We start from the raw sequence: 21,300 nt of genomic DNA on the forward strand, positions 1-21,300 counted from the left end.
GAGGGAAGAGGCAGGAGAGCCAGGGTACAGCCTGATCACCAAGAGCCTCGAATGGCACAGTGTGACCACGTGTTCAGGGCTGTGTGCTCTGGACATCAGCTTTCTGTGAGCACACAGGATGGACTGCAGGCAGACCATCACAAGAATGAAGAACTTAGGAGGCTATCTAAACGGTTCTCAGCGGTAACCACAATACTACTTGGGGTTGGAGCAGTGGGAACAGGAAGAAGGCACTAATTCCAGAGTTACCAAGAAGAAAAAAAATCAATGGGGACTTTTCAGATCTGTAGGGCATGTGGAGAGTTAGTGAAAGCGATAGATAGAAGGTAAGACTTAGCAGTTTATCCTGGAGATCTAGGAAATTGTCACAGCAGCAGCAGAGAATTAAGTGGAAAAGAGGTGTGGGAAGAGGAATACAAGAATCAGGGAGTGGCGGAATGTAGCTCAGTTTGAGAATTGAGTTGAAGAGATGAGTAGGACCACCTAATCAAGACTTTCCACTGCTCTTGTAATTAAATTTAGTAAGTTAAAATTCCATTTGCAGCAGCCTCTTAATAATAAAAAGGAACAGCCCAACTGTCCCACCCTCCTCTCCTCTGGGACAGTTAGTCATCTAGCTTGTGCTAGTGCATTTTCAGTGACAGAATTCATAGCCAAGCTGAGTAACCCCTTCCATTTTGGAACCTTCCATTAGAAAATTATTCTGTAAACTGACCTAAAACTTATCTCCACATAATTTTGACCTGGTGGTCCCAGCTTTGCCTTTCAAAGCTACAGACATTTAATCCACCTGAATCATAACACCTCTCCATAAAGAAGAACTCAAGTCTTTTCCAAGCTGAGCTACATTTTGCTCTTTCCAGCCTTTCTTCACAGGCCATGGTTGCCAGAGCACAGCATCACTGAAACGCCTTCATTTATCCTCCTTCACAACGGCAGATGTAGGGCAAGACTGCAGCCTTCCCCGCTTTCAGTGCTGATGGAGCCACGCCCGTTTCTGCTAAGCCCAGACTAGATCTGAGGCTCTAGCTCAAAGCAGGACTCCTAAGAGTCAGGGCACTGGCATCCGCAGATGACATAATATCCCTCTGTCATTTTCTCACACAGACTCTCAGTTCCCCGTTAAAATACAGAGAGTGGGATGGAACTCAAGTTGCATGGACAGTTCAAATTACAGTATAATCAACACTCCATATGACCTTGAAAGTATGTTGTTTGTTCAGACTCAATACCGTGTTATTTGAGTGTATTGATCATTCATTCAGTCACTGAAAACCAGCCGGAATGTTTGTACATAAAATCATCCTATACAAGGTCTCCCCAAACTTATTCCGCAATTTCCTTGCTTGTTTTCATTCTATCGTTCACCATATATGCTCATTCATCAGGGGAACGTGAGGATTTTTCATCTTCTTTCTACTTCACTCACCCACTCTTCCCCATCTGGGAGGGCTGTAAGAGTACTTAACACAGAAGCTGTGAGGGGAGACAGTGGAGGTCTAGTGGGAGGGACAGAAATAGCCCTGGATCAGCCCCGTTTTCCTTTATTGGTTCCTCTTTTTTTTTTAACCATCAAAATGGTAAGACTTACTGAGGCAGGAACAAGATGAAGGTCAGAGAAAAGGGGGGTACATGACTTGCCTGCTGTAGGCCTGTATTCTATATTTTAATTGAGAATTGCATACACATATACTATATATATATATACACATACACATCCACCATGCTTACACACTCTACACATACCTACACATTCTATATGTACGTACACATTCACATACACCCACACAATACACACGTACATATGTAAGTAGAGTGTGTGTGTGTGTGTGTGTGTGTGTGTGTGTGATATATTTCTGTCCTAATCACCAAGGTAGGAAACCACTCATTCATTCAAGGACATTTCTTGAGTAAGCTAGCAATAAAATACTAATTTGTTTAGACTTGTACTCTTTAAACTGGTAGCCACTAGCCATAGGTGGGTATTTGCATTTAAATGTGAATTCATTTAAATTAAAAGCAATGAAAAGGTCAGTTCCTTCAGATGTACTAGTCCCAGTCAAGTGCTCAAAAGGCACATGTGGCCAGTGGCTGATCTAGAACGTGTCCATCACTGCAGTTCTTTCCGGAGAGCAGGGTCCTCCGGCGGCTGCGTACAATTGGTCAGCACTCGCAAGCGTCACTGAGGGCCAGCCACTATTTATAAGCTCTTTACATACAGTAAGTCATCTAAGCCTCATACTTACTATCTGCCCTCATTTTACAGATGAAACATCTGAGGCATTAAGAGGTTGAGTAACTTGCCCACGGAAACAAAGCTAGTGAGCAGTGGAGCCAGGGTTCCAAATGCAGATAGGGCAGCAACATTGTTTCTGCGCTGAGCACTCAGCTTATGTCTTGGCTATATTTTTATTTACAAAGATGAGGAGAGCTTTCCTCAGGACTTTACATTTATCCCCATTAAATTTCCTAGTCTGCTCTTAAACCCAGTGTTCTAATTTATCAAAAGATTTGGAAAGTAGATTATATTACACAATTAGCTTTTATTACAGTTTCTACTGCTGTGTAACAAACAATCCCCAAACGTAGTGGCATGAAACAGTTAGTTTTCATAGTTTATTATGCTCATTGGTTCACTGGGTCAAGAATTCTGACAGGATACAGCAGAAATGGGTTGTCTCATTAAATGTGGGGCCTCGGTTGAAAGAATGATGCCTCAGTGCTAGGGGCCGACATCATATTAGACTTCTTCGCTCACAAGTCACTTAATCCTGGATGGTGCCTGGAACTTGCAGCTGAATGGGGCACAGCCACCGGTGGCTATTTGCATTTAAATGATAATTGGTCAAAGCAGTCACAATCCCACACAGATTCAGTGAGGGGGCACAGATCCCCCCCTCAACACGAAGGCGGCAGGTCACATTAGAGAAGAGCCTATGGGATGGGAGGTAGGGATGTGGACATCTGTATTCAGTTATTCTCCACACTTCCGTACTATGATGTGTTATGCTGGTTATCCTTTCTTTTCACCCCTGTCCTTTCAGTTCCCATCAGTCTACTCTGTGCCCTAGGAGGCTGACCCCTGTGGACCACATCCTCTGAGCAGCTGGCCCAGTGAGGGCCACAAGCAGGAGATCCAAGAGCAGGAGGAGAGGAGCTCAGGGGCTGTGCTCCCAATTTCCTCCCTGCTTTGGCACCACACTTCTGGCAGGCGGGCATTTCTAGCCACATCACTCGGTAAATACATGAAGTGGCCCCTTCACAGCTCCAGCACTCACTGGGTTCCAGCAGCACTATTTTCATTCCTCTTCCCTTTAGAACTGGGGGTGCTAACGGCTTTTTGCTACTACAAGTCTCTGAGTTTCTCAGTATCCTTTCTTCTTTCCTGAAACTTGCCCAAAATTCTATAAATAGTTCTTGCATTAAACTGTCTTCATTTACATCACTAGAGAGAATTCTGATTCTTATCATGGCCATGGCTAACAGAGGAACACAAGAGGCACTAAGTAATGATGGTTCAGTGAACAAATGTGAAAACTTCATAACCAGACTTCCAATCTTTTTTTAACTATTTGATAGAATTGTTGAATAGTAATGTCCCTCCATCATTACACTGAATTGCAAGTTTAATAGACATTCAATATGTAAGAGTTGGATGTCTTAACAGCAATAGCTCATCATTCTTCAAAAATAACCCTTACCACAAAAATATAAGTGATTCTTTAAAAAAAAAAACCTCGTTTAAATAAACATATACATTGTTATATTTCTGACTGATCATAAGAAGAATCTTGGTTTTCCACCATTCTTATAAAATGACCAGCTCCTTTTTGTCAAATTGTTTACACTAAATATATTAAATAGTTCTGTTGCATTGATAGATTTATTTGGAGATTGAAATTAAGCTCACTGGTCTATACCTTCCAGAACTTCCTTTCTGCCCCATTGTTTTTAAAAATGACTTTTACCTATCTCTAGCTTCTGTGCACCATACCTGCATCCATGACTTCTCAGAGATGACTAGTGGTGATAAGGATAATTACATCTGCAAATTCCCTGATTATCCTAGATGATATTCATCTCACTTTATGGTCCTGAATACCATTTTAAAGGCCAATAAAAAGAGCTATTATTTACTGAGTAGCAAATAAGCATCTCATGTTTCACTGTGACCTATTTACCTACATTCTGTTTCAACTGCTGTTTCTTCTACACACTATAGTATGTAATAAAAAATAAAGGTAATTTATTTTATTTTAACATATTATTTTCCCCCTAATAGGAGAACTTTTTCCTTTAAATGTGGACAAGTTTGCCCCTTTTCTCTAGGTAAAATTTTTGCTCATCTCAAAGACAGCTCACCTCATTTTGGCCCAGTTCTAAAACTATTCTTACATTACTGTTATAATTTTCATCCTTTTTCTTTCCCTTTTTCTGAATTATCGGTTATGTTCTTCTACGTTCCACATCCACCCTTGTTCTTTTAAGTCAATACCGTCTACATTCCCTGTGCTCTCTTGAGACCTGACATCATTTTATCCTAACTGTATTAACTGAAAACTCAGAACAATACTTTGTTTGTTCTACTTTCCATCTTGCTTGATTTATACTGTCATTTAGAGTTTCTGTCACATCTTCCAGCTGGACTCCAAGACTGTGATAACAAGAACTGAATCTTGCATTTCTTCTTTTCCAAATAATTCTTAGCAGAGCATCTTACACAAAAATATTTAACATGGATTTATCAGGTACTTGTAACATACAGTGAGAAAAAAAGGAATAAAGGAATAATTATAAATCCAAGAGCCTACTCTTTAAAAAGCTTTTGATCTGCAAATGTATCGTTATACACCACATTAAAAAATGAAAAATCATATGATCATCTCAACAGATAAAGAAAAAGCATTTGAGAAAATTCAACATCCATTTATGATAAAAACTCTCCACAAAGTGGATATAGAGGGAACATACCTCAATATAACAGAGGCCATATAAGACAAACCCACAGCTTATATCATATACAATGGTGAAAAACCCACAGCTTTTCCTCTAAGATCAAGAACAAGACAATCTCACCACTTTTGTTCAACACAGTCCTAGCCAGAGCAATCAGACAAGAAAAAGAAATGAATGGCACCCAGATTGAAAAGGGAGAGGTAAAACTATCACTGTTTGCAGATGACATGATACTATATAAACAAAGACTCCCCCAAAAAAACTATTAGAAATAATAAATGAATTAATTAAAGCTTCAGGATACAAAATCAACCTACAGAAATCCGTTGTGTTTCTATACACTAATAACAAACTATCAGAGAAATTAAGAAAACAATTCCACTTACAATAACTTCAAAAAGAATAAATACCCAGGAATAAATTTAACCAAGGAGGTGAAAGACGTGCACTTTGAAAACTGTAAGACAGCGATGAAACAAACTGAAGACAGCCCAAATAAGTGGAAAGACACACTGTGTTCACGGACTGGAAGAATTAACATTGGTAAAATGTCCACGCTACCCAAAGCAATCTACATATTTAATGTAAACCCTATCAAAATACCAATGGCATTCTTCACAGACTGAAACAAATAATCCTAAAATTTGTACGGAGTCACAAAAGTACTTGAATAGCCAAAGAAATCTGAGAAAGAAGAAAAAAGCTGTAAAGTATCATGCTCCCTGGTTTCAAACTATGCTATAAAGTTATAGTAATCAAAATAGTGTGGTACCAGCATGGATCAGTAGATTGATGGTGCAGAACAGAGAGCCCAGAAACAAACTCACGGTTATACGGTCCATTAATTTACAAAAAAGGGAGACAATATAAAATGGGGGAAAAGATAGTCTCTTCAGTAGATGGTGTTGGGAAAACTGCAAAGCTCCATGCGAAAGAATGAAACTGGACCACTTTTCTATACCATAATAAGTATAAGTAAACTCAAAATGGATTAAAGACTTAAATGTAAGACCTGAAACCGTGAAACTCCTAAAAGAAAACAAAGGCAGTTGCTCTTTGACATCAGTCTTAGCAATATTTTGGGGTATCTGTCTCCTCAGGTAAGGGCAACAAAAGTAAAAATAAGCAAATGGGGCTACATCAACTAAAAAGCTTTTCCACAGCCAAGGAAGCCATCAAAAAAATGAAAAGGCAAGAGAGAAGCTATTTGCAAGTGATATACCTGATAAAGGGTTAATATCCAAAATCTAGAGAGAACTCATCCAACTCAATATAAAATGAACAATCCAATGAAAAAATGGGTAGAGAAACTGAATACACAATTTTCCAAGGAAGATACACAGACAGCCAAAAGACAAATGAAAAGAATGCTCAAAATCAGCAGGGAAATGCAAACCAAAACCATAATACGATTTCACCTCATATCTGTCAAAATGGCATTATCAAATGGACAGCAAAAAATAGCGTTGATGAGAATATGGAGAAAAGTGAACTTTTGTGCACTGTTGGTGGGAATGTTAAATTGGTGCAGCCACTATGGAAAACAGTATGGCAGTTCCTCAAAAAATTAAGAATAGAACTACCATATGATCCAGCCATCTCATTTCTGAATACTTATCTGAAGAAAATGAAAACACTAATTCAAAAAGATACATGCATCTCTATGTTCATTCCGGCATTATTAACAACAGCCAAGATACGGAAGCAACCTAAGTGTCCATCGACAGACTGGTGGAACTGAGTCATAAAAAAGAATGAGATCTTGCTATCTGCAATGACATGGATGGACCTGGAGGGTATTATGCTGAGTGAAGTCAGACAAAGACAACTATTTTATGATTTCATTTATATATGGAATCTAGAAAACAGAATAAATGAGCAAACAAAACAGAAACAGACTCATACATACAAACTAGTAGTTTGGGGGAAGGAGGAGGAAATACGTTAAAGGGATTAACAAGTACAAACTTCCAGTTATAAAACAAATAGGTCACAGGTATGTAACGTACAGCATCAGGGATATAATCAATAATACTGTAATAACTTTATGATGACAGATGGTTACTAGACTTACCACGGTGATCAATTCATACTGTATGTAAATGTCAAATCACTATGTCATACACCTGAAAGTAATATAATATTGTAGGTCAACTATACTTCCATTAAAAGATGAACAAAAGAAAAAGCTTCTGGGTGAGGGCACAGTATATATGTTCACAAATAATCTAAGGAAATAAGAGACTACAATAGTAAATGTAAGCTGAAGATGAAAATGGTCCATCTCAAAGTACTAAAGTGTAACTTCAGTATGCTTCGGAAGTAATGGTTGATACCATCCTAGGGTAGGCTGGACAGTGGTAGCGCTCTACAGAGGAGCAGGCTAAAAAGGAAAATAGTCAAGAGAATGGGTAGAATGAAGAGGATTTTCTTAAAATCGCTCATCTAATTAACTGTGGTTAATGGCTGAAAAACTCATAAAATGTAAGCAGGCAGGACCCACACACTTGGATCCACCCTGCTTGTCAGTGCTGTGTAACTACATGTGTTGGACACTTAGGAAAAGTTAAGAACATCTTCTACAGAAACTGGCCATATAGATTAAGATATAACCTTGCACATTATCATATGGGCTGCTTAATAAAGCAGTGGCTAAGTATGTTGCTGAACTTAACATCCTTTTAAAAAAGAATACAAAATTACAAACAAAAAATTGGGTGGAAAAATAAATTTTTATTCAGAATGAGAAAAGAAATCTCAAAAACGGATTGGAGCCATAGAGTTGTGGATTCCTTTCTACTGAGATAGCTTTAGGCAATTCACCAGAAATGCTTACTTAGAAATGTTTCTGGCTGCAGCCCGCCATTCCTTTCCCACCTAGAACGTGTACAACTCTCCATAACTTTCAACGTTTTCAGCGGCCTAAGGAAACAAACGGCTGAAGCTTAAATTTCATTAGCTTCACCTTAGACCTGCCTCTGACAACAGGCCCTCAATAAAACTGTGATTCTTAATGGGGGCTGGGACACTTAGAATCTGCAGAAAGAGAAACCAACATGACAAATGTAAACCATCCCAGAAGATTCCGATATGCACCTGCCACTCCCAACACTCTCCCTGCCCCCCATGTTGGAAGATTCACAGTGCAGAGCCAAGCACTGAAATTCATAGACTAATGATCTTAGAAGGCAATGTAAACAAGAGCTGACCGACTGTCCTTGATGGGAGCACAAAGAATGTGTGGAACATAAAAAGGCAGTGTTAACTTTTTACAAGAGAACATAAAACAATTCCACTGTTTTACAATTTAAACACACGGAAAGGTCAAATGACTTTATCAAGAGCACAAAACTGATACTCTGAACATCTAGAATGCAGCTGGGCCTATCATTTCATTGAACCCTAAATTAGGGGAAGCGGAGTTTCACATAGTCCTCTCTGGGCTCAGAGAACGCTTATTCACCTTCTAACCTGAGTTCGCGCTCCCAGAATGAAGCAGCGGTGAAGCAAGTTGCTTTACCTACATCTCAAGGCAACAGTTACCTACTGCACAGCCATCTCGGTAATTTATACAATGTTCTCATCTCAAGTCTTCTACCAGCAGCAATGAGAGAAGCTGCAGTAGCACAGAACGGCCAGCAAGAAAGGTATTTTTCTTTTCTGAAAAGAAATTACAGTCACCAGCCTCCACGCACCACAAGCCTGCCACTCACCCGAGTCAGTTTCTCCCCAACTGTCCTACAAGTTAAGAGAGCCCTTTGGTCCTAGATCTCCCCGGGTAAGGTTTAAAAACGAAAGAACTGGCGGTGGGTTGGGTGGCAGGAGCTGACTGTCTGAAAAACCCTGAGCTCCGCGGCGAAGGCGCTTCCCTGTGGACACACGAGCCTTTTTCTCCTGAAGAGGGATCCCTCACGCCTCTCCCCGCTGGACTGGAGATCCACCGCGGGTGCCACCCAAGGCGCACGTCCACAACCAGCGGCAACACTAAATCAAGAATAATCTGTCTAGACTCGGGCGATCTCTGAGTTCACGGCTGGCTGCGCCCGAAAAGAAGCTGCCAGGGGCGGGGACACTTTCGGCCACCGCCTCCGGGGTTCGGGCACTGTCCCTGGAAATATCCGCGTCAGAGAAGACGAGAAAGGGAGAAAATATTACAACTTTGCAGACTCCACGAAGCCACGGCCCTGCCGAACGCGAGGTCAAAGTGCAGAGGAGGGCACGGCTGCGGTTCGGGACCCGCCGGGACGCCGCCCCGGGCGCAGCGAGCCGCCAGGCGGGGTCGGGCAGCCGGGGGGACCCGCCCGCCCCCAGCGGGGCCGGACCCGCGTGCTCCGGGGCGGCCGCGGCCGCGCAGCGGGGCCAACTCCCGGAGTTAACTTGCAACTTTCCCGGGACGCGCCGCCGCGCCGCCGCCGCCGCCGCCGCCGCCCTCACCTTACTGAACACCTCCAGGTCGTCCTCGTCCTCGTCCAGATCCAGCACCTCGGCCTGCAGCAGGGCGGACGAGCCGCTGCTCCCCGGGAGGGGGGCGTCGCCCCCGGGGCTCTCCGCGCCGGCGCCCCCAGCCGGGAGGCCCGAGGAGCGCGCCGGAGGTGCCGGGCACTCGCCCTCCATCCCGAGAGTGCGCGCCCGGCCGGCCGCCGCCGCCAGCCCGGCTCCCCCGAGCGTGCCCATTGGCTCCCGCGCATCCTGCGCCTCCCCGGCCGGCCCCGCTCCAGCCCCACGTCCGCTGCGCAGACGCGGAACTGTCGGGGCGAGCGCGGGGCGCGGGCTCATCCCCACCTGGCCCGGGGCCTGCCGGAGGCGCGGGGGTGGGGCTCCCGGGCTCCGGCTAGGGTGGGGCCGGGGACCTTGTGCCCTGAAGGTAGGAGGAGGGCGTCCTCGCCCGCGCCTGGCTCCGGGACTCCCCGGCGAGGCTGTCCGCGGGGACGGGGGTCTGGGCAGAGGCGAGCGGGTGAACCGTGAACTTCAGAGGAGCCACAGCGGGGCTGGACGGCGGCCGACCCACCTCGCCAAGAGAAAAAGCCAGTACTGTATTTCCTGTGTTTTAATGGTTGCCTTTATTCTGGGTTGTGGTTTTCGAGTCCATCTTTTACGAAGGCTAATGCAGGGACGCCTCTGTTTTGTAATTGATTTTTGACCCAGTGACTGGACTGTGTGGTCAAATCACTATCAAGCCAGGGACGTTGGGCTTAAAAACTGTTTTCAGCCACTTTCAAATCTATCTTTACCCCTGGAAGTCTTCCTGAAGTTAATGAGCAAGAATGTTACTAAGAGCCGAGGACAACCAGCTGGACGGGCCCCCGCTACCAGTCATAATCTTCAGTCTTTGCGCTGCCGGTGCAAAACTGTAATTACTTAGTTGTTCACTGCTTACGTTTAAAAAACAAAAACTAGATTCCAAAATAATGGAAAATTGAATGCAAATTGATGTATTTGGAACTGTCTTCACGCTGTATTGCTAAACTCCCCTTAGCCCCAGCTCTTTCCTTCTGTCCACCCAGGAAAGCCTGTCTGAGAAGTTCGCACACAGCCAGAGAAGAGGCGTGCTCAGACTTGATTTCTGAAACCTCTCCTGGCAACATATTTAGCCTGATGTTTAAAGATTTTAACTTGGAAAAAAAAAATTAAAGATGTGTAAGATGTTTCATCAAATCGAGAATTTCCCTTTCCCATTAGAGAAGGCCTTAATTACATGTTCCCTCTTAACCATTTACATTGGTTTCAGTTCATATACGCCCTTTAGTCAAGCTGGTCTTCCTGCACAGTGCACAGCCAGTCTCCTTCCTGTGCTTTATGCTTCCTGTACCCAAAATGCCATCTCCTGCCCATCCTGCGGGAATTAACGATAATTCCGTCTCTTTCAGAAAGACTTTCTGATGGGCACAGTCTTTCCCCAATTTACTGTTTAATTCTGTTTCATGTTATGGATTGTATGTATTTCATGGAAGTGCCGTACATCCCTTAGTAAATTATAACTTGTTAAGCTTAGGGATGACATTGTTTTTTAATAAACCGCAGTAGCGAATCTACTCCCTTGAAAAGTCTCTCTGCTAAGGTGTCTAAGAAAACAAGGGATGAAAAGACTGTTAATTCCTAAATTCATTCTGGCTGGTGAGGCAGATGCAAGTTTTTAAACTGCCGTCTGAAGCAGGGAATTCTTAAGGATACTATGACTCGCAGAATTCCCAGAAAGCAGAGTCAATCTCAGAAAATGCGCAGAACAAACCAAGACTATACAGCTTGGATCACAGTTAAACCCACTAGACCCAGAACTAAGGATACAGGCATTGCAGCCACCACTATTGATGGCTGAATGCCACGCCCCTTCCACATACTGCCATTGACCCTGCTGTCACTGGACCCCCGGTGCTGTCACCCACATCAGCACCGTAGCTGCCTCTGAGAACTGCCTTTGCTGTTACTACCACAAAACTACCCACAGTCCTGTTGCTCTGTCTTAGTGGTTCTAGCTGCAGAGCTTTGAAGGGTAGATCTGCTTGGCCCATTTGGTCAACTCCCATGGAGATTTTGAAGGCAAATTAGATTTCTAAGCATAGAAAGGCAATGTTGATACTGGTCAGCCTAAACAAAATAGGAAAGAAAAAAAAAAAAGAATCCCTACTGTAAGTAATTCCTTTGTCTTCCCAACATTAAAATCACATTTCTTCACATACTTTCTGGTTTTTTCTTTTTCCATTCCTGCTAAATATATTTCAGCCTCAAACACCTGGGAATATAGCCCCCAGCTCCCAAAGGAAGAAAATCCAAACCTATTCATTATTGGTACAACTCCAAGTCTAGTGTGTCTATTCCTCTTGCAGTTCTGCTGTAATTCTGTTGATATTTTACAAAAATGGACTAAATTTTTGAGTTTAATTACCAACACGCCATGCCTGCTTATTCAGTGGCTTGAAAACAACTAAATTGCCACGTAACAGCCCCAGCTTCCCATTAAATGGAATCATCACTGGGTTCTTTAATGGGGGAATTCTTATTTGGGTACTTAAGCTTCTGAACCATCATCGTCCACAACTTGAAGTACAGGTATAATATTAAGGAAAGCCCTACCCAGTTCTGTCCCTTGGTTTTTGGACTTTTATTCTGATAGTAGGAGAAATGGTATCATACATTAATTTTTGGTTCTCAGAACATACATCTTGTCAAAAAGCTCCCTCTCTCCCACACTTTCCAGGTGGGATCTCCTGAGATCATAACTGGGTGTTTAGTTCAACTATACATAAAGTCAATTGCTCCTGGTAATGGGATTCATGATAAAACAAGTCACCCCGTTGGCATTGTCCAGTAGCTTTACTTCTTTTGCTGGAAGGCGATTTAATTGATTAGAAAAAAAAAATGTTATATGTGAAAACTAATGGGAAATAATCCAGCCAGTAAGTTCAATGTTGATCGTGTCAGGAGAAACTTGTTGATCAGGAAAAGCAAACCCAATCTGTCTTTTCCATTAAGGATAAATCATGACATCCTTCAGATTATGTGGCTGCCAGAGGACCAGGAATAGTTGCTGCTATGGCAAGCTGAGATTTCATAATTTACTCAAGGTAGGTAGTAAGTGGTAAGTAATTTAAAGTACACTGAAAGAAAGTGTTATATATGTTGCCTTAAAAAAGAGAAAAGAGGATTTATAAGGATATTTGAGGATTCTTGGTTCTTGGAATTTAGCAGAGTAGATAATTCTATAATCCTTCCACTGAATATCCTGACAAACTATGTCAAGAATCTTTTAAATGCATAGATAAGCTTACAGGGAAGTAACTGACTCCCAGGGGCAAGAAACAAAGTCAGCTTAAGTGAGAGAATGCCACTAAACATTTGAGCTGATACTCTGCAGGCCTCCAGCGTGGGGCAAGGGATGGGTAGGACTGGCCTCAATAATCTGAAAGTGTGAGTTTGAGTTATCATGAAAGAATAATGGAAATGGAAATCTGTAAAATATTCACTCAATAATGAAACTCTTCTGGATCAGCCTAAGCTCAAAGTAGGAGAGATCTCTTCCTGAAAAATTTTGACCACAGTTCAGGAAGTCACAATTCAAAAAATTGCAAGCGACCCTGGGTGAGTGATATCCCCTTGGGAGCGCTGGTACAAGCAAACCCAGAATCTCTCCTCTCACCCCACTTCCGGCAGAGTCTCTACAGATAAAGCCATTCTGTGGATGAGATTGGGATCCAAATTAAAAACGTTCAAGGAAACAATCTACCAAATTAAAAACGTTCAAGGAAACAATCTACCACATGCCAGCACTGCTGTACAAAACTATTAAAAGGATTAGAGTCTCAAAGGACTTTAAACAATTCACCAAAAATATAAATTACTTGATAAATAAAAAGAATAAAAATAACTACGATACTATGAAAAAGAACTAAAAAACCAAAAATGAGAAACACAGTCATTGTGCCGATGGTTGATTTTTTGCCTCTTCTCTTCAAAATGGCTCCTGTTGCTTGCTGTGTAATAACGGCGCTGGGACTTAGCCATATTTCTCCTCTGCTACCCCGTATGATGTTAAGCCACGTCAGTAGAGGGCCCGGAAGGACATTGGAGGAGGAGGGTTTCCTGGTCTGCTCTCTTACTAGCGTTCTGTGGAGAGTTCTTTTTCCTCCTTTGTTCAGCCCCTGCAAAGTCTCTCTAGTGTAAGGTTTCCGAAGGGCACAGCTTGTTACGGTGTTTGACCAAACTCATGCAGCGATGGAGGCATGGTCTAAAGACCCAGATATTGTGGGCCTATTCCCAGCCCAGGTTACTACACCCCACATCCTCCCCTCAGTCCCAGACACAGACACACGTCAGGGGCACTGGAGGTGAGCCATGCCCTGACCTTTGTCCTGCACAGCCAGCCTAGAGCTGACCCAGCATAAGCTGGACATGGAAGAGCACTAAGCTCCTGGAGGGAGGGATCTGTCAAGCTCCAGGTGCCAACAGTGTCCAGTAGCTTCTCCGGACGCCTAATGGTTTCTGAGGCTTGGCACCTCCCACAGGGTGAATTCCCAGCAGGTCCCACTGCTGCTCCGTTGACCTTGCCACCATTCAGGAAGCCAAAGTGGTCCTCTTTCCAGTGACATCTTGTTCTCAACCATAGCAGGGGAAGGCTTTTCCCTGGGGAATTACCACAACCCTAGGGGGAGTGGTCACATCTTATATCTACTATTCCAATTATCTTTAGAATTCTTTTTAACTCTCACTGGCCAATTCCCCCTTCCTCCAGTCCCCCTGTTAATAAAGCTTTATATTAAACTTCCCCTATTCCAGTGACCACGTGGTCCTGTCTACTGACTGGACCCTAAACAATACAGAGTTAGTACTAAGAATTGTCCCAGGAGGAAAACCTACAAAAATGGCTTCCCGGAAATCTCCTTGGAACCGGTTGACGGAGGAAGAAAAACCCGGAGTCTCGTTTACAGATGGTTCTTCATGATATGCTGGTACTGCTTGAAAGCGCAGCCTCACTCAGGGGTCATCGTATAGGACAGTGATAAAGGAGAATCCTCTTTGTGGTCAGAACTTCAAGTGTGACATTTGGTCATCTGTCAACTCAGGAATGAGAAATGTCCAGAAATACAGGTCTGTATTAACTCTCAGGTGGTCGCAAACGGTTTGGTTGGAATGGTCAGGGATTTGGAAGGAACAATATTGGAAAACTGATGAAAAGAGAGGTTAGGGAAGAAGTGTGTGGGTGGACTTTTCAGAATGGGCACAGGCTGTGGAGATATTAGTGGTTGTGAAAATGGCTCCCACTAGTGCAGAGGTGGCCCTTGATGATCAAGTGAACAAAACAACGAACTCTGGGGATGTCAGTCATCCCTTCTTCATAGCCATCGCATTCTTTGCTTAATGCTCCCATGAGCTAAGTGGCTGTGGTGGCAGAGATGGAATCAATGCATGGATTCAAGAGTCATTTCACAGGGAAGCAGGTCTGCCAGGCTCCTCGTGTGGCCATCCTGGAAGTTGTCGGAAGCTTACTTTATGTAAATAACAAAATGTCTAGAAAATTGCTCAGAGCAAGAGTAGTTCTGACCCCTTTTCATTGCGATGTAAAGTTTAGAAGATAAAATTTTTGTAATCTGGCATGATCTCAGGGAAAACTTTTACATCTTTAATTTTTCTAATTAAAATTGCATTTTTGTTTCAAAAAGAAACTTCTCAAGCAATTTCCTTAGTAGCAACACTTTGGCCTGGAGAAGTATTTTAAATGATCTACAGTAGATGTGGTTTAAGAAAATTGAAGTGTTCTTGTTTAAAAAATTAACCCTTTAAAATTCCTGGGTTGTAAATAATGCAAAATAAATGCATAAGAAAGAGGGATAAATAAATACATGAAAATGCCTACATTTAATATCTTCAAGAAAAAGAAACTTTGCAGTGAATTATTAATACCCTTTGAGAACAGAGGCGACGGTGTTGAATATTTATAAGTATTAAGCACCAATTTTAACCTTGACCTCATCCTTTTGAAAACATTGCAGTTATTACCGTGAGACTAAATGTTGCTCCAGACATGTTGTGTAAATGTTTGATCTTCCATGGCAGAACTGTTTTGTTTTTTTAAAAAGATAAGAAGAATTTTATATTTAGAAGTCTCAGATTATTTCTCTCTCTTTTGAGTGGTTGTATCAAAAGAATGATTTAATCGTGACAATACAGGTGCACGATCTGACCAGACACTCTTTGAAGGTGGAAACCGTGGTATATAGTCTTTCATGAGAATCTGGAGAGTATCTGTTAGCTGTGAAACTGCATCTCAAACGCCACCGAGGCGGATGCTTTTTCGGATGCAGCAGACTTCTCATTCTTGGTAATGCCATCCGCTTACTGCTCTGTCACTCCTCTGAGTACAAACCTTTCTTGGCTTTAGGTCCACAGTCCTTCCTGATATTCAGAATCCTACAGTCATCTCGAGTGAATCTGGTCGTCATCACATCTTCTAAGTTCTTTGTCTTCACCTCTGAAGGTGTTCTTGACCATTTCAGCTCAATCACTCATTTCTGTCAGAAAAAGTAAGAAAGTAAATAAAAAAATAAATATGGATTTTAAATAGATAAAAAGCCACTCAAACACAATGGTAAAAATATGGATAAAATCACAAGTTCCAATTTTTTGTCTAGATCATTAAGATCTCAAAGTTTTTCAAATTTTCCGAAGTTTGTCGCTTAGAGATTTGATATATTTGGTTAAATCTGATAAAACTTCTTGGGAGAGCAATTTGGTAACAATTAGCAAATAAAAATTGTACGTACTTAATATGGGCTGAATTGTGTCCCCCCCAAATCCACACGTTGAGGCCCTAAGCCCCAGTGTGACAATATTTGGAGATAGGGTCTATCAAGAAGTACTAAAGGTTAAACGAGGTCACAAGGGTAAGGCCCTAATACCATAAGATTGATGTCCTTTTAATAAGACGAGGACACCCCAGAGCACTCTCTGTGCCCCCAGGTGCACGTAGGACAGGCCGTGTGAGGGTGCAATGATAAGACGGCTGTCCACAAGCTGAGGACAGAGATCTGACAAGAAGCCTACCCTGACAGCACGTTGATCGTGGCCTTCTGGCCTCCAGAACCCTGAGAAAATACATTCCTGTTGTTTGAGTCAGTCAGTCGCTGGTATTTGGTTGCGGCAGGCTGAGCTGACACGCAGTACCTGCGGACCCAGAAACTCCAGTTACAGGGCTTTCCGCTAGGTGGAGACTCGGACGCGCACACGGGAATGCTCGTTACAGCGTTTGTGTCATTGCAAAGAATTGAACTGATTCGAGTGCCCTTCTTCCGTGCTGTATATTGTGGATCAACTCAAATTTTATTCAGCTCCTATTCTTCAAAGTTGGAAAGCTGACTTTGCTTCCTAGACACGACTGCAGCCAGGGCTCTGGGCACAGACTGGGTCAGTTACTTAGGTGTGTTCACGTGCGATTTGGAAGGGAGGTGGGTGCCGTCTTCCTGCTGTTAAGTGGGCTTTTCTGAAGGTAAGCAGGGTGCTGGAAAGGCACGGGTGTTCTGCTGTCGCTGTTGCTTGATTGCCTGTCCCTGCAGTGGATGATGGCATTAGGCTAGGTGAGACCCTGTCACATAGCCAGCTTATGATAGGGTGGCCTTTCCGATGCCACTGAAAAACCTGAAGTCACTGGTTATAATCTTACACATTCGTCTCAACAACAAAGTTCGCTCAGCATTGAAATCTAACACACTTGAAGTTCGGTGGCTGAGACCCTTAATTCCCTAGAAAGTGCTTGGATGGTCATAGCCAATACTTGCTTCTCTCACTCAGATTTTTTTTTTTTTTTGGTGGGGGTAGGGGATATAGCTGATGCATTTCCTCTGACCAACATGTAGCCTTGCTGGCAAGGAGGACATTTGTAATGCTTTCATTTGACTGTGAATTTTGAAATTTATGGTTCAGTTCTTAAAAGGCGATCTGTTTTTCTCATTTGGAAGAGATTAGGATTTTTTTAACGTTCAAATTTGCTCTAAGTTTTTTTAAAAAGGTCCTTTTCAGTCCTGACATCATTTTTATCTAGATACCAACACATAATAAACTGTGGCTACTTGTGAAAGATTTGGGGTTTTGTTTTTCCTTTTTGGGTTTTTTTTAAATTAAAAATTCAAAACGTTTTTGTTATGTAAGAACTAAAGTGAGACATTGCTATTTTTCAAAAATAAATATTCAGCTAAACTGAGTGTCAGGTGATGACCCTTCTTGCTTTCCTGCTCATTGAAGCAATTCTCTCTCAGATCTTCCCTTTTCTTCTTAAATCTCTAATATTGACAGCTTGTTTTCTTTCCCTCAACAACAAAAAGAACCTGGTAATTGGTATCATATTTCACTAAAAAAAAAAAAATGAAACTGTCTGATGGGAACTTAACCATCTTCCACTAGGAGATGTGTTGGTACCGTATCTTGTGAAGAAGGGGCCTTCCTCTTAGGAAAGGCCAGTCCCCCCCCCCTCCACGGATTCCTGCCCCAACCCTTCTCATTGCCTCACTGGCTTCGATTCATCGTTACATTCGTTTGTGAGGGCTGCCATAATAAATACCACAGACCGGGGGTCTTAAACAGAAGAGATTTACTTTCTCACAGTTCTGGAGGCTAGACGTCTGAGAGGGTGTCAGCAGGACTGACTTCATCCTGAGCCTCTCTGCTTGGCCTGTGGATGACCGTCTTCTCCCCTGCCTTCAAGTGGTCTTGCCTCGTCTGCACCCTAATCTACTCTTCTTCTGAGACCATCAGTCATGTTAGGTTAGGGTCCATCCTAAAGACCTCATTAGAGCTCAGTTACCCCTTAAAAGACCTTATCTCCAAACATGGTTACGTTCAGAGGTTCTGGAGGCTAGGAGCTCAGTCTGTGAATTTGGAGCCTAACAGTTAGTTATGGTCTTTTCGTTCAGCTCTATCAATTTTTTTTTCTTTTTCTCTCAAAACTAGATCATTTCCCAAAGCATAAAACATGCTGTAAAGACTCCTATTCTAAAAAATCATCCTTTGACCCCTATACGCTACTGCAACTGCTGCTGCAGTCCTGCGCTCCCACCAAAGCCACATCACTACCGTCACCCACACATGCCGTCCCCATTTTCGTACCACACGTCCACACCTCAGTCCTTTCCAGTATGGCTTCTGCCCATTCAATTTTATTAAAATTAAATATAGCTGATAACTCCTTCCTTCTCGGTACAGTTACCCACTCTGACACTCCTAACATCTGCAAAAGACATTCTGGTTGTACAGTATCCACACCATTCCTCTCCCATTAAGTAGCAGGTGTGAAATTTGGGTAGGATGAGCCAACCCAGGATTAGGGGTGGGTATTTATTGGTCTCCTTGCTCTTGCCATGGTAATTGGTTCAATACTGGTTATGGATCTAAGGTCTGTGCCTATCAGATCATAACATCCACATGGTTCAGTTGATGGTTTTTATTTTTCAATGATCCCTGTAAGTGGTCTTCACCATCCCTTGCCGGTGAATGGAGAAGCCTGTAGCCTGTGTTCTGCTGAGCTCAATTTTGTCGTAAAAGTGACACAATCCTGTGGAAACACTACCACATGCAAGAAGGCAATGATGAGAGAATTTCTGAGAAACCGAACCAGAGTCCTGATAGAACCATGCCTAAAGTTGTCTCTGTTTCCTGACTTTTCACCCAAGAGAGCCAATACATTCTTCATTGTTTGTTAGCTTGAGCTAGGTTTTCCCTTGTAACCGAATCAACTGAATCAACACCATCCTTGGCTGCTCTTCTCATCCATTCCTTTCTTCATCTCTCGTTTTCAGTCACAGTCTCCATCTCTTCAACTTGGCCATGAAACATCTTAATGTTAGCTCTCAAGCACATGGTTCTGGGCCCCGTTTCCTTCCTTACAAACTCCTGAAGCAGAGGATGGGTTGAGAAGGGGATCTTGTGTGGAGCGGCTCCAGGGGCAGTCTGGTGGGATGCTGGGGATGGGAGGAAGGGCTGCAGGGGTCTCCTCTCAGGGAAGGGCTGTCTCTCAGGAATCTATATAATCTTTGCTTGTCTGTGTTGAGGCAATGAAAACTGGAAAGAATGTTAAAGAACAAGTGATTGAGTATAGTTAATTATTTAAAAGAATTTCTTTACTATCAACACATTGTTTATTGTATTGAATGAAAAGCAATTTCTATTCAAGTTTTGAATTCCAAATCTGGAGTTGAATAACCAAGCATTTTAGATTTTTGCCTATGCTTAATCTGTTTTCATGTGCATTTATGAGAGGTCATAGAATTGCTTAATTTACTTACTGATTAGCAATTCTGAACAGAATTCTAAAATTCTAATACCAAACACTTATCAGATTAAAATTTGAAAAGTTATTTGAACGTTGATTTTTTTCCTTGATAAGAAGGCAAATTTAATATGTAGAAATACTATTTTAGGCTTTGTTCAAGGAGGTATCAAGGGAAGAGAACATTTCAGAATATTTCCATGGTAGCACTTGGTACGTTTTCAGTTGAAACTAAGAGAAAACCCAACAAAATTGGTGAACAATAAAGGGGATTTATTAGCTCTCTTAACTGAAAAGTGTAGTAGTTCTGACTATAGATGAAACTTATCAATTCTTGCTTCATTAGTTTGATGGCAGTAAAATACACTGAGTCAAAAATATGCCAAATTGTTCATTGTAAAATATGAACCATATTAAAATTATTCTGAGGAAGGCTCCCAAAACTCTGGAACCATGGTGGCATTTGTTTCATCAGCTCTCTTTAAGTCAACACCGTCCACTGTGTCCACTAGGTTTCTTGCAAGTTCTTGAGGAGACGTAATCTACAGCCAAATGCATCTTGGGATTGTGGAGCAGTTAGCCACATGGACTTTGGAGCATAAAGCTTGGGATGGAATCCTGGCTCAGTCAGAGACACATTGTTCATAGTCTCTAAGCTTCCTTTACCTCATACACAAATGTGGCACAACAGAACTGATACTGTGGAGATTACATGAGTATTACATGAAATAACATACCGCAGTATGTAGACCATAGTTGATGGAGCCAGGGATTCATGCCCAAGAAAAAAGTGGCGACTGAAAAAAAAAAAAAGGATCGCTATAAGAAAGGCCAGTCTTCTTTAGTTTCCAAGAGATGAGGAGCCCGGGGTGACTCTTCAGGTTTTTGGCATAAGCAGTGAAAAAGAATGGCATTGCTACTTAGTAAGATGAGAAAAACTGTATAACGAGTAGGTTTGAGGAAGGGTGGGATTCAGGAGTTCAGATTTGGATATGTTCAGTTTGAGAGGCCAGTTAGATATCCAAGTGGGAATGTTGAGTAAGCAGCAAGATATCATGACTGGAGTTTCAGGGAAAGACCAGGCAGGTGATAAAAATGTGAGTCATGAGTATATAGATGGCGTTTAAAGCTATAAGATTTAATGAGCTCACCAATGTGTAGAAAATCTGAAGCCTGAGTCTGTGGCTCTCCAGTGTTGAGAGTTTGAGGAGATGAAGGGGAGCCAGCAGAAGAGACTGGGAAAGAGCAACCAGTGAGTTAAGAGACAATCATTTTAAAACATTTGCAGTTTTCAAACACAGATACGCACTGTGAGGATAACTAATCCCGATGCTGAAATTATGCGATATTTAATATTGGAATCAGCAGAATAACAAGTATTTTAGTTTCATAAGAGGAAAAAATGTTCTATATCTATATCTTTGCTTCTGTAAAAGCAGAAACAAGCCAATTATTTTGGATAAGTTAATAAAATGTGCTAAGTAGTTTTAAGGCAAATTTGGGTCTTTCAGACAAACTAACATTAAAGTAAAAGCCCTAAAATAAAATAAATATAAAAGCCAGATGAACTAATATTAAAAATAGAAATTAACGAG

General features: G+C 42.2%; 1 protein-coding gene and 1 long non-coding RNA gene across 3 annotated transcripts in view; one reads left to right on the top strand and one right to left on the bottom strand.

The window, feature by feature from the left end:
* The window catches only part of SNX7 (sorting nexin 7), an 81,703-nt gene extending 71,971 nt beyond the window's left edge, over positions 1 to 9,732 (bottom strand). Inside the window, exon 1 of the mRNA XM_031680403.2 lies at positions 9,391 to 9,732. Within this exon, the coding sequence (XP_031536263.2) occupies positions 9,391 to 9,732 (342 nt within the window). The remainder of the gene's footprint in view (positions 1 to 9,390) is intronic.
* A 115-nt stretch (positions 9,733 to 9,847) lies between these two features.
* LOC116281787 (uncharacterized) overlaps positions 9,848 to 21,300 on the top strand; it is an 84,580-nt gene continuing 73,127 nt past the window's right edge. For both annotated transcript variants that reach the window (XR_012075989.1, XR_012075988.1), the window contains exons 1-2: positions 9,848 to 9,984; positions 12,427 to 12,518. This is a non-coding gene — a long non-coding RNA (uncharacterized lncRNA). The remainder of the gene's footprint in view (positions 9,985 to 12,426; positions 12,519 to 21,300) is intronic.

This window comes from Vicugna pacos, chromosome 9 (assembly GCF_048564905.1).
Source record: "Vicugna pacos chromosome 9, VicPac4, whole genome shotgun sequence".
Classification (NCBI taxonomy): Eukaryota; Metazoa; Chordata; class Mammalia; order Artiodactyla; family Camelidae; genus Vicugna; species Vicugna pacos.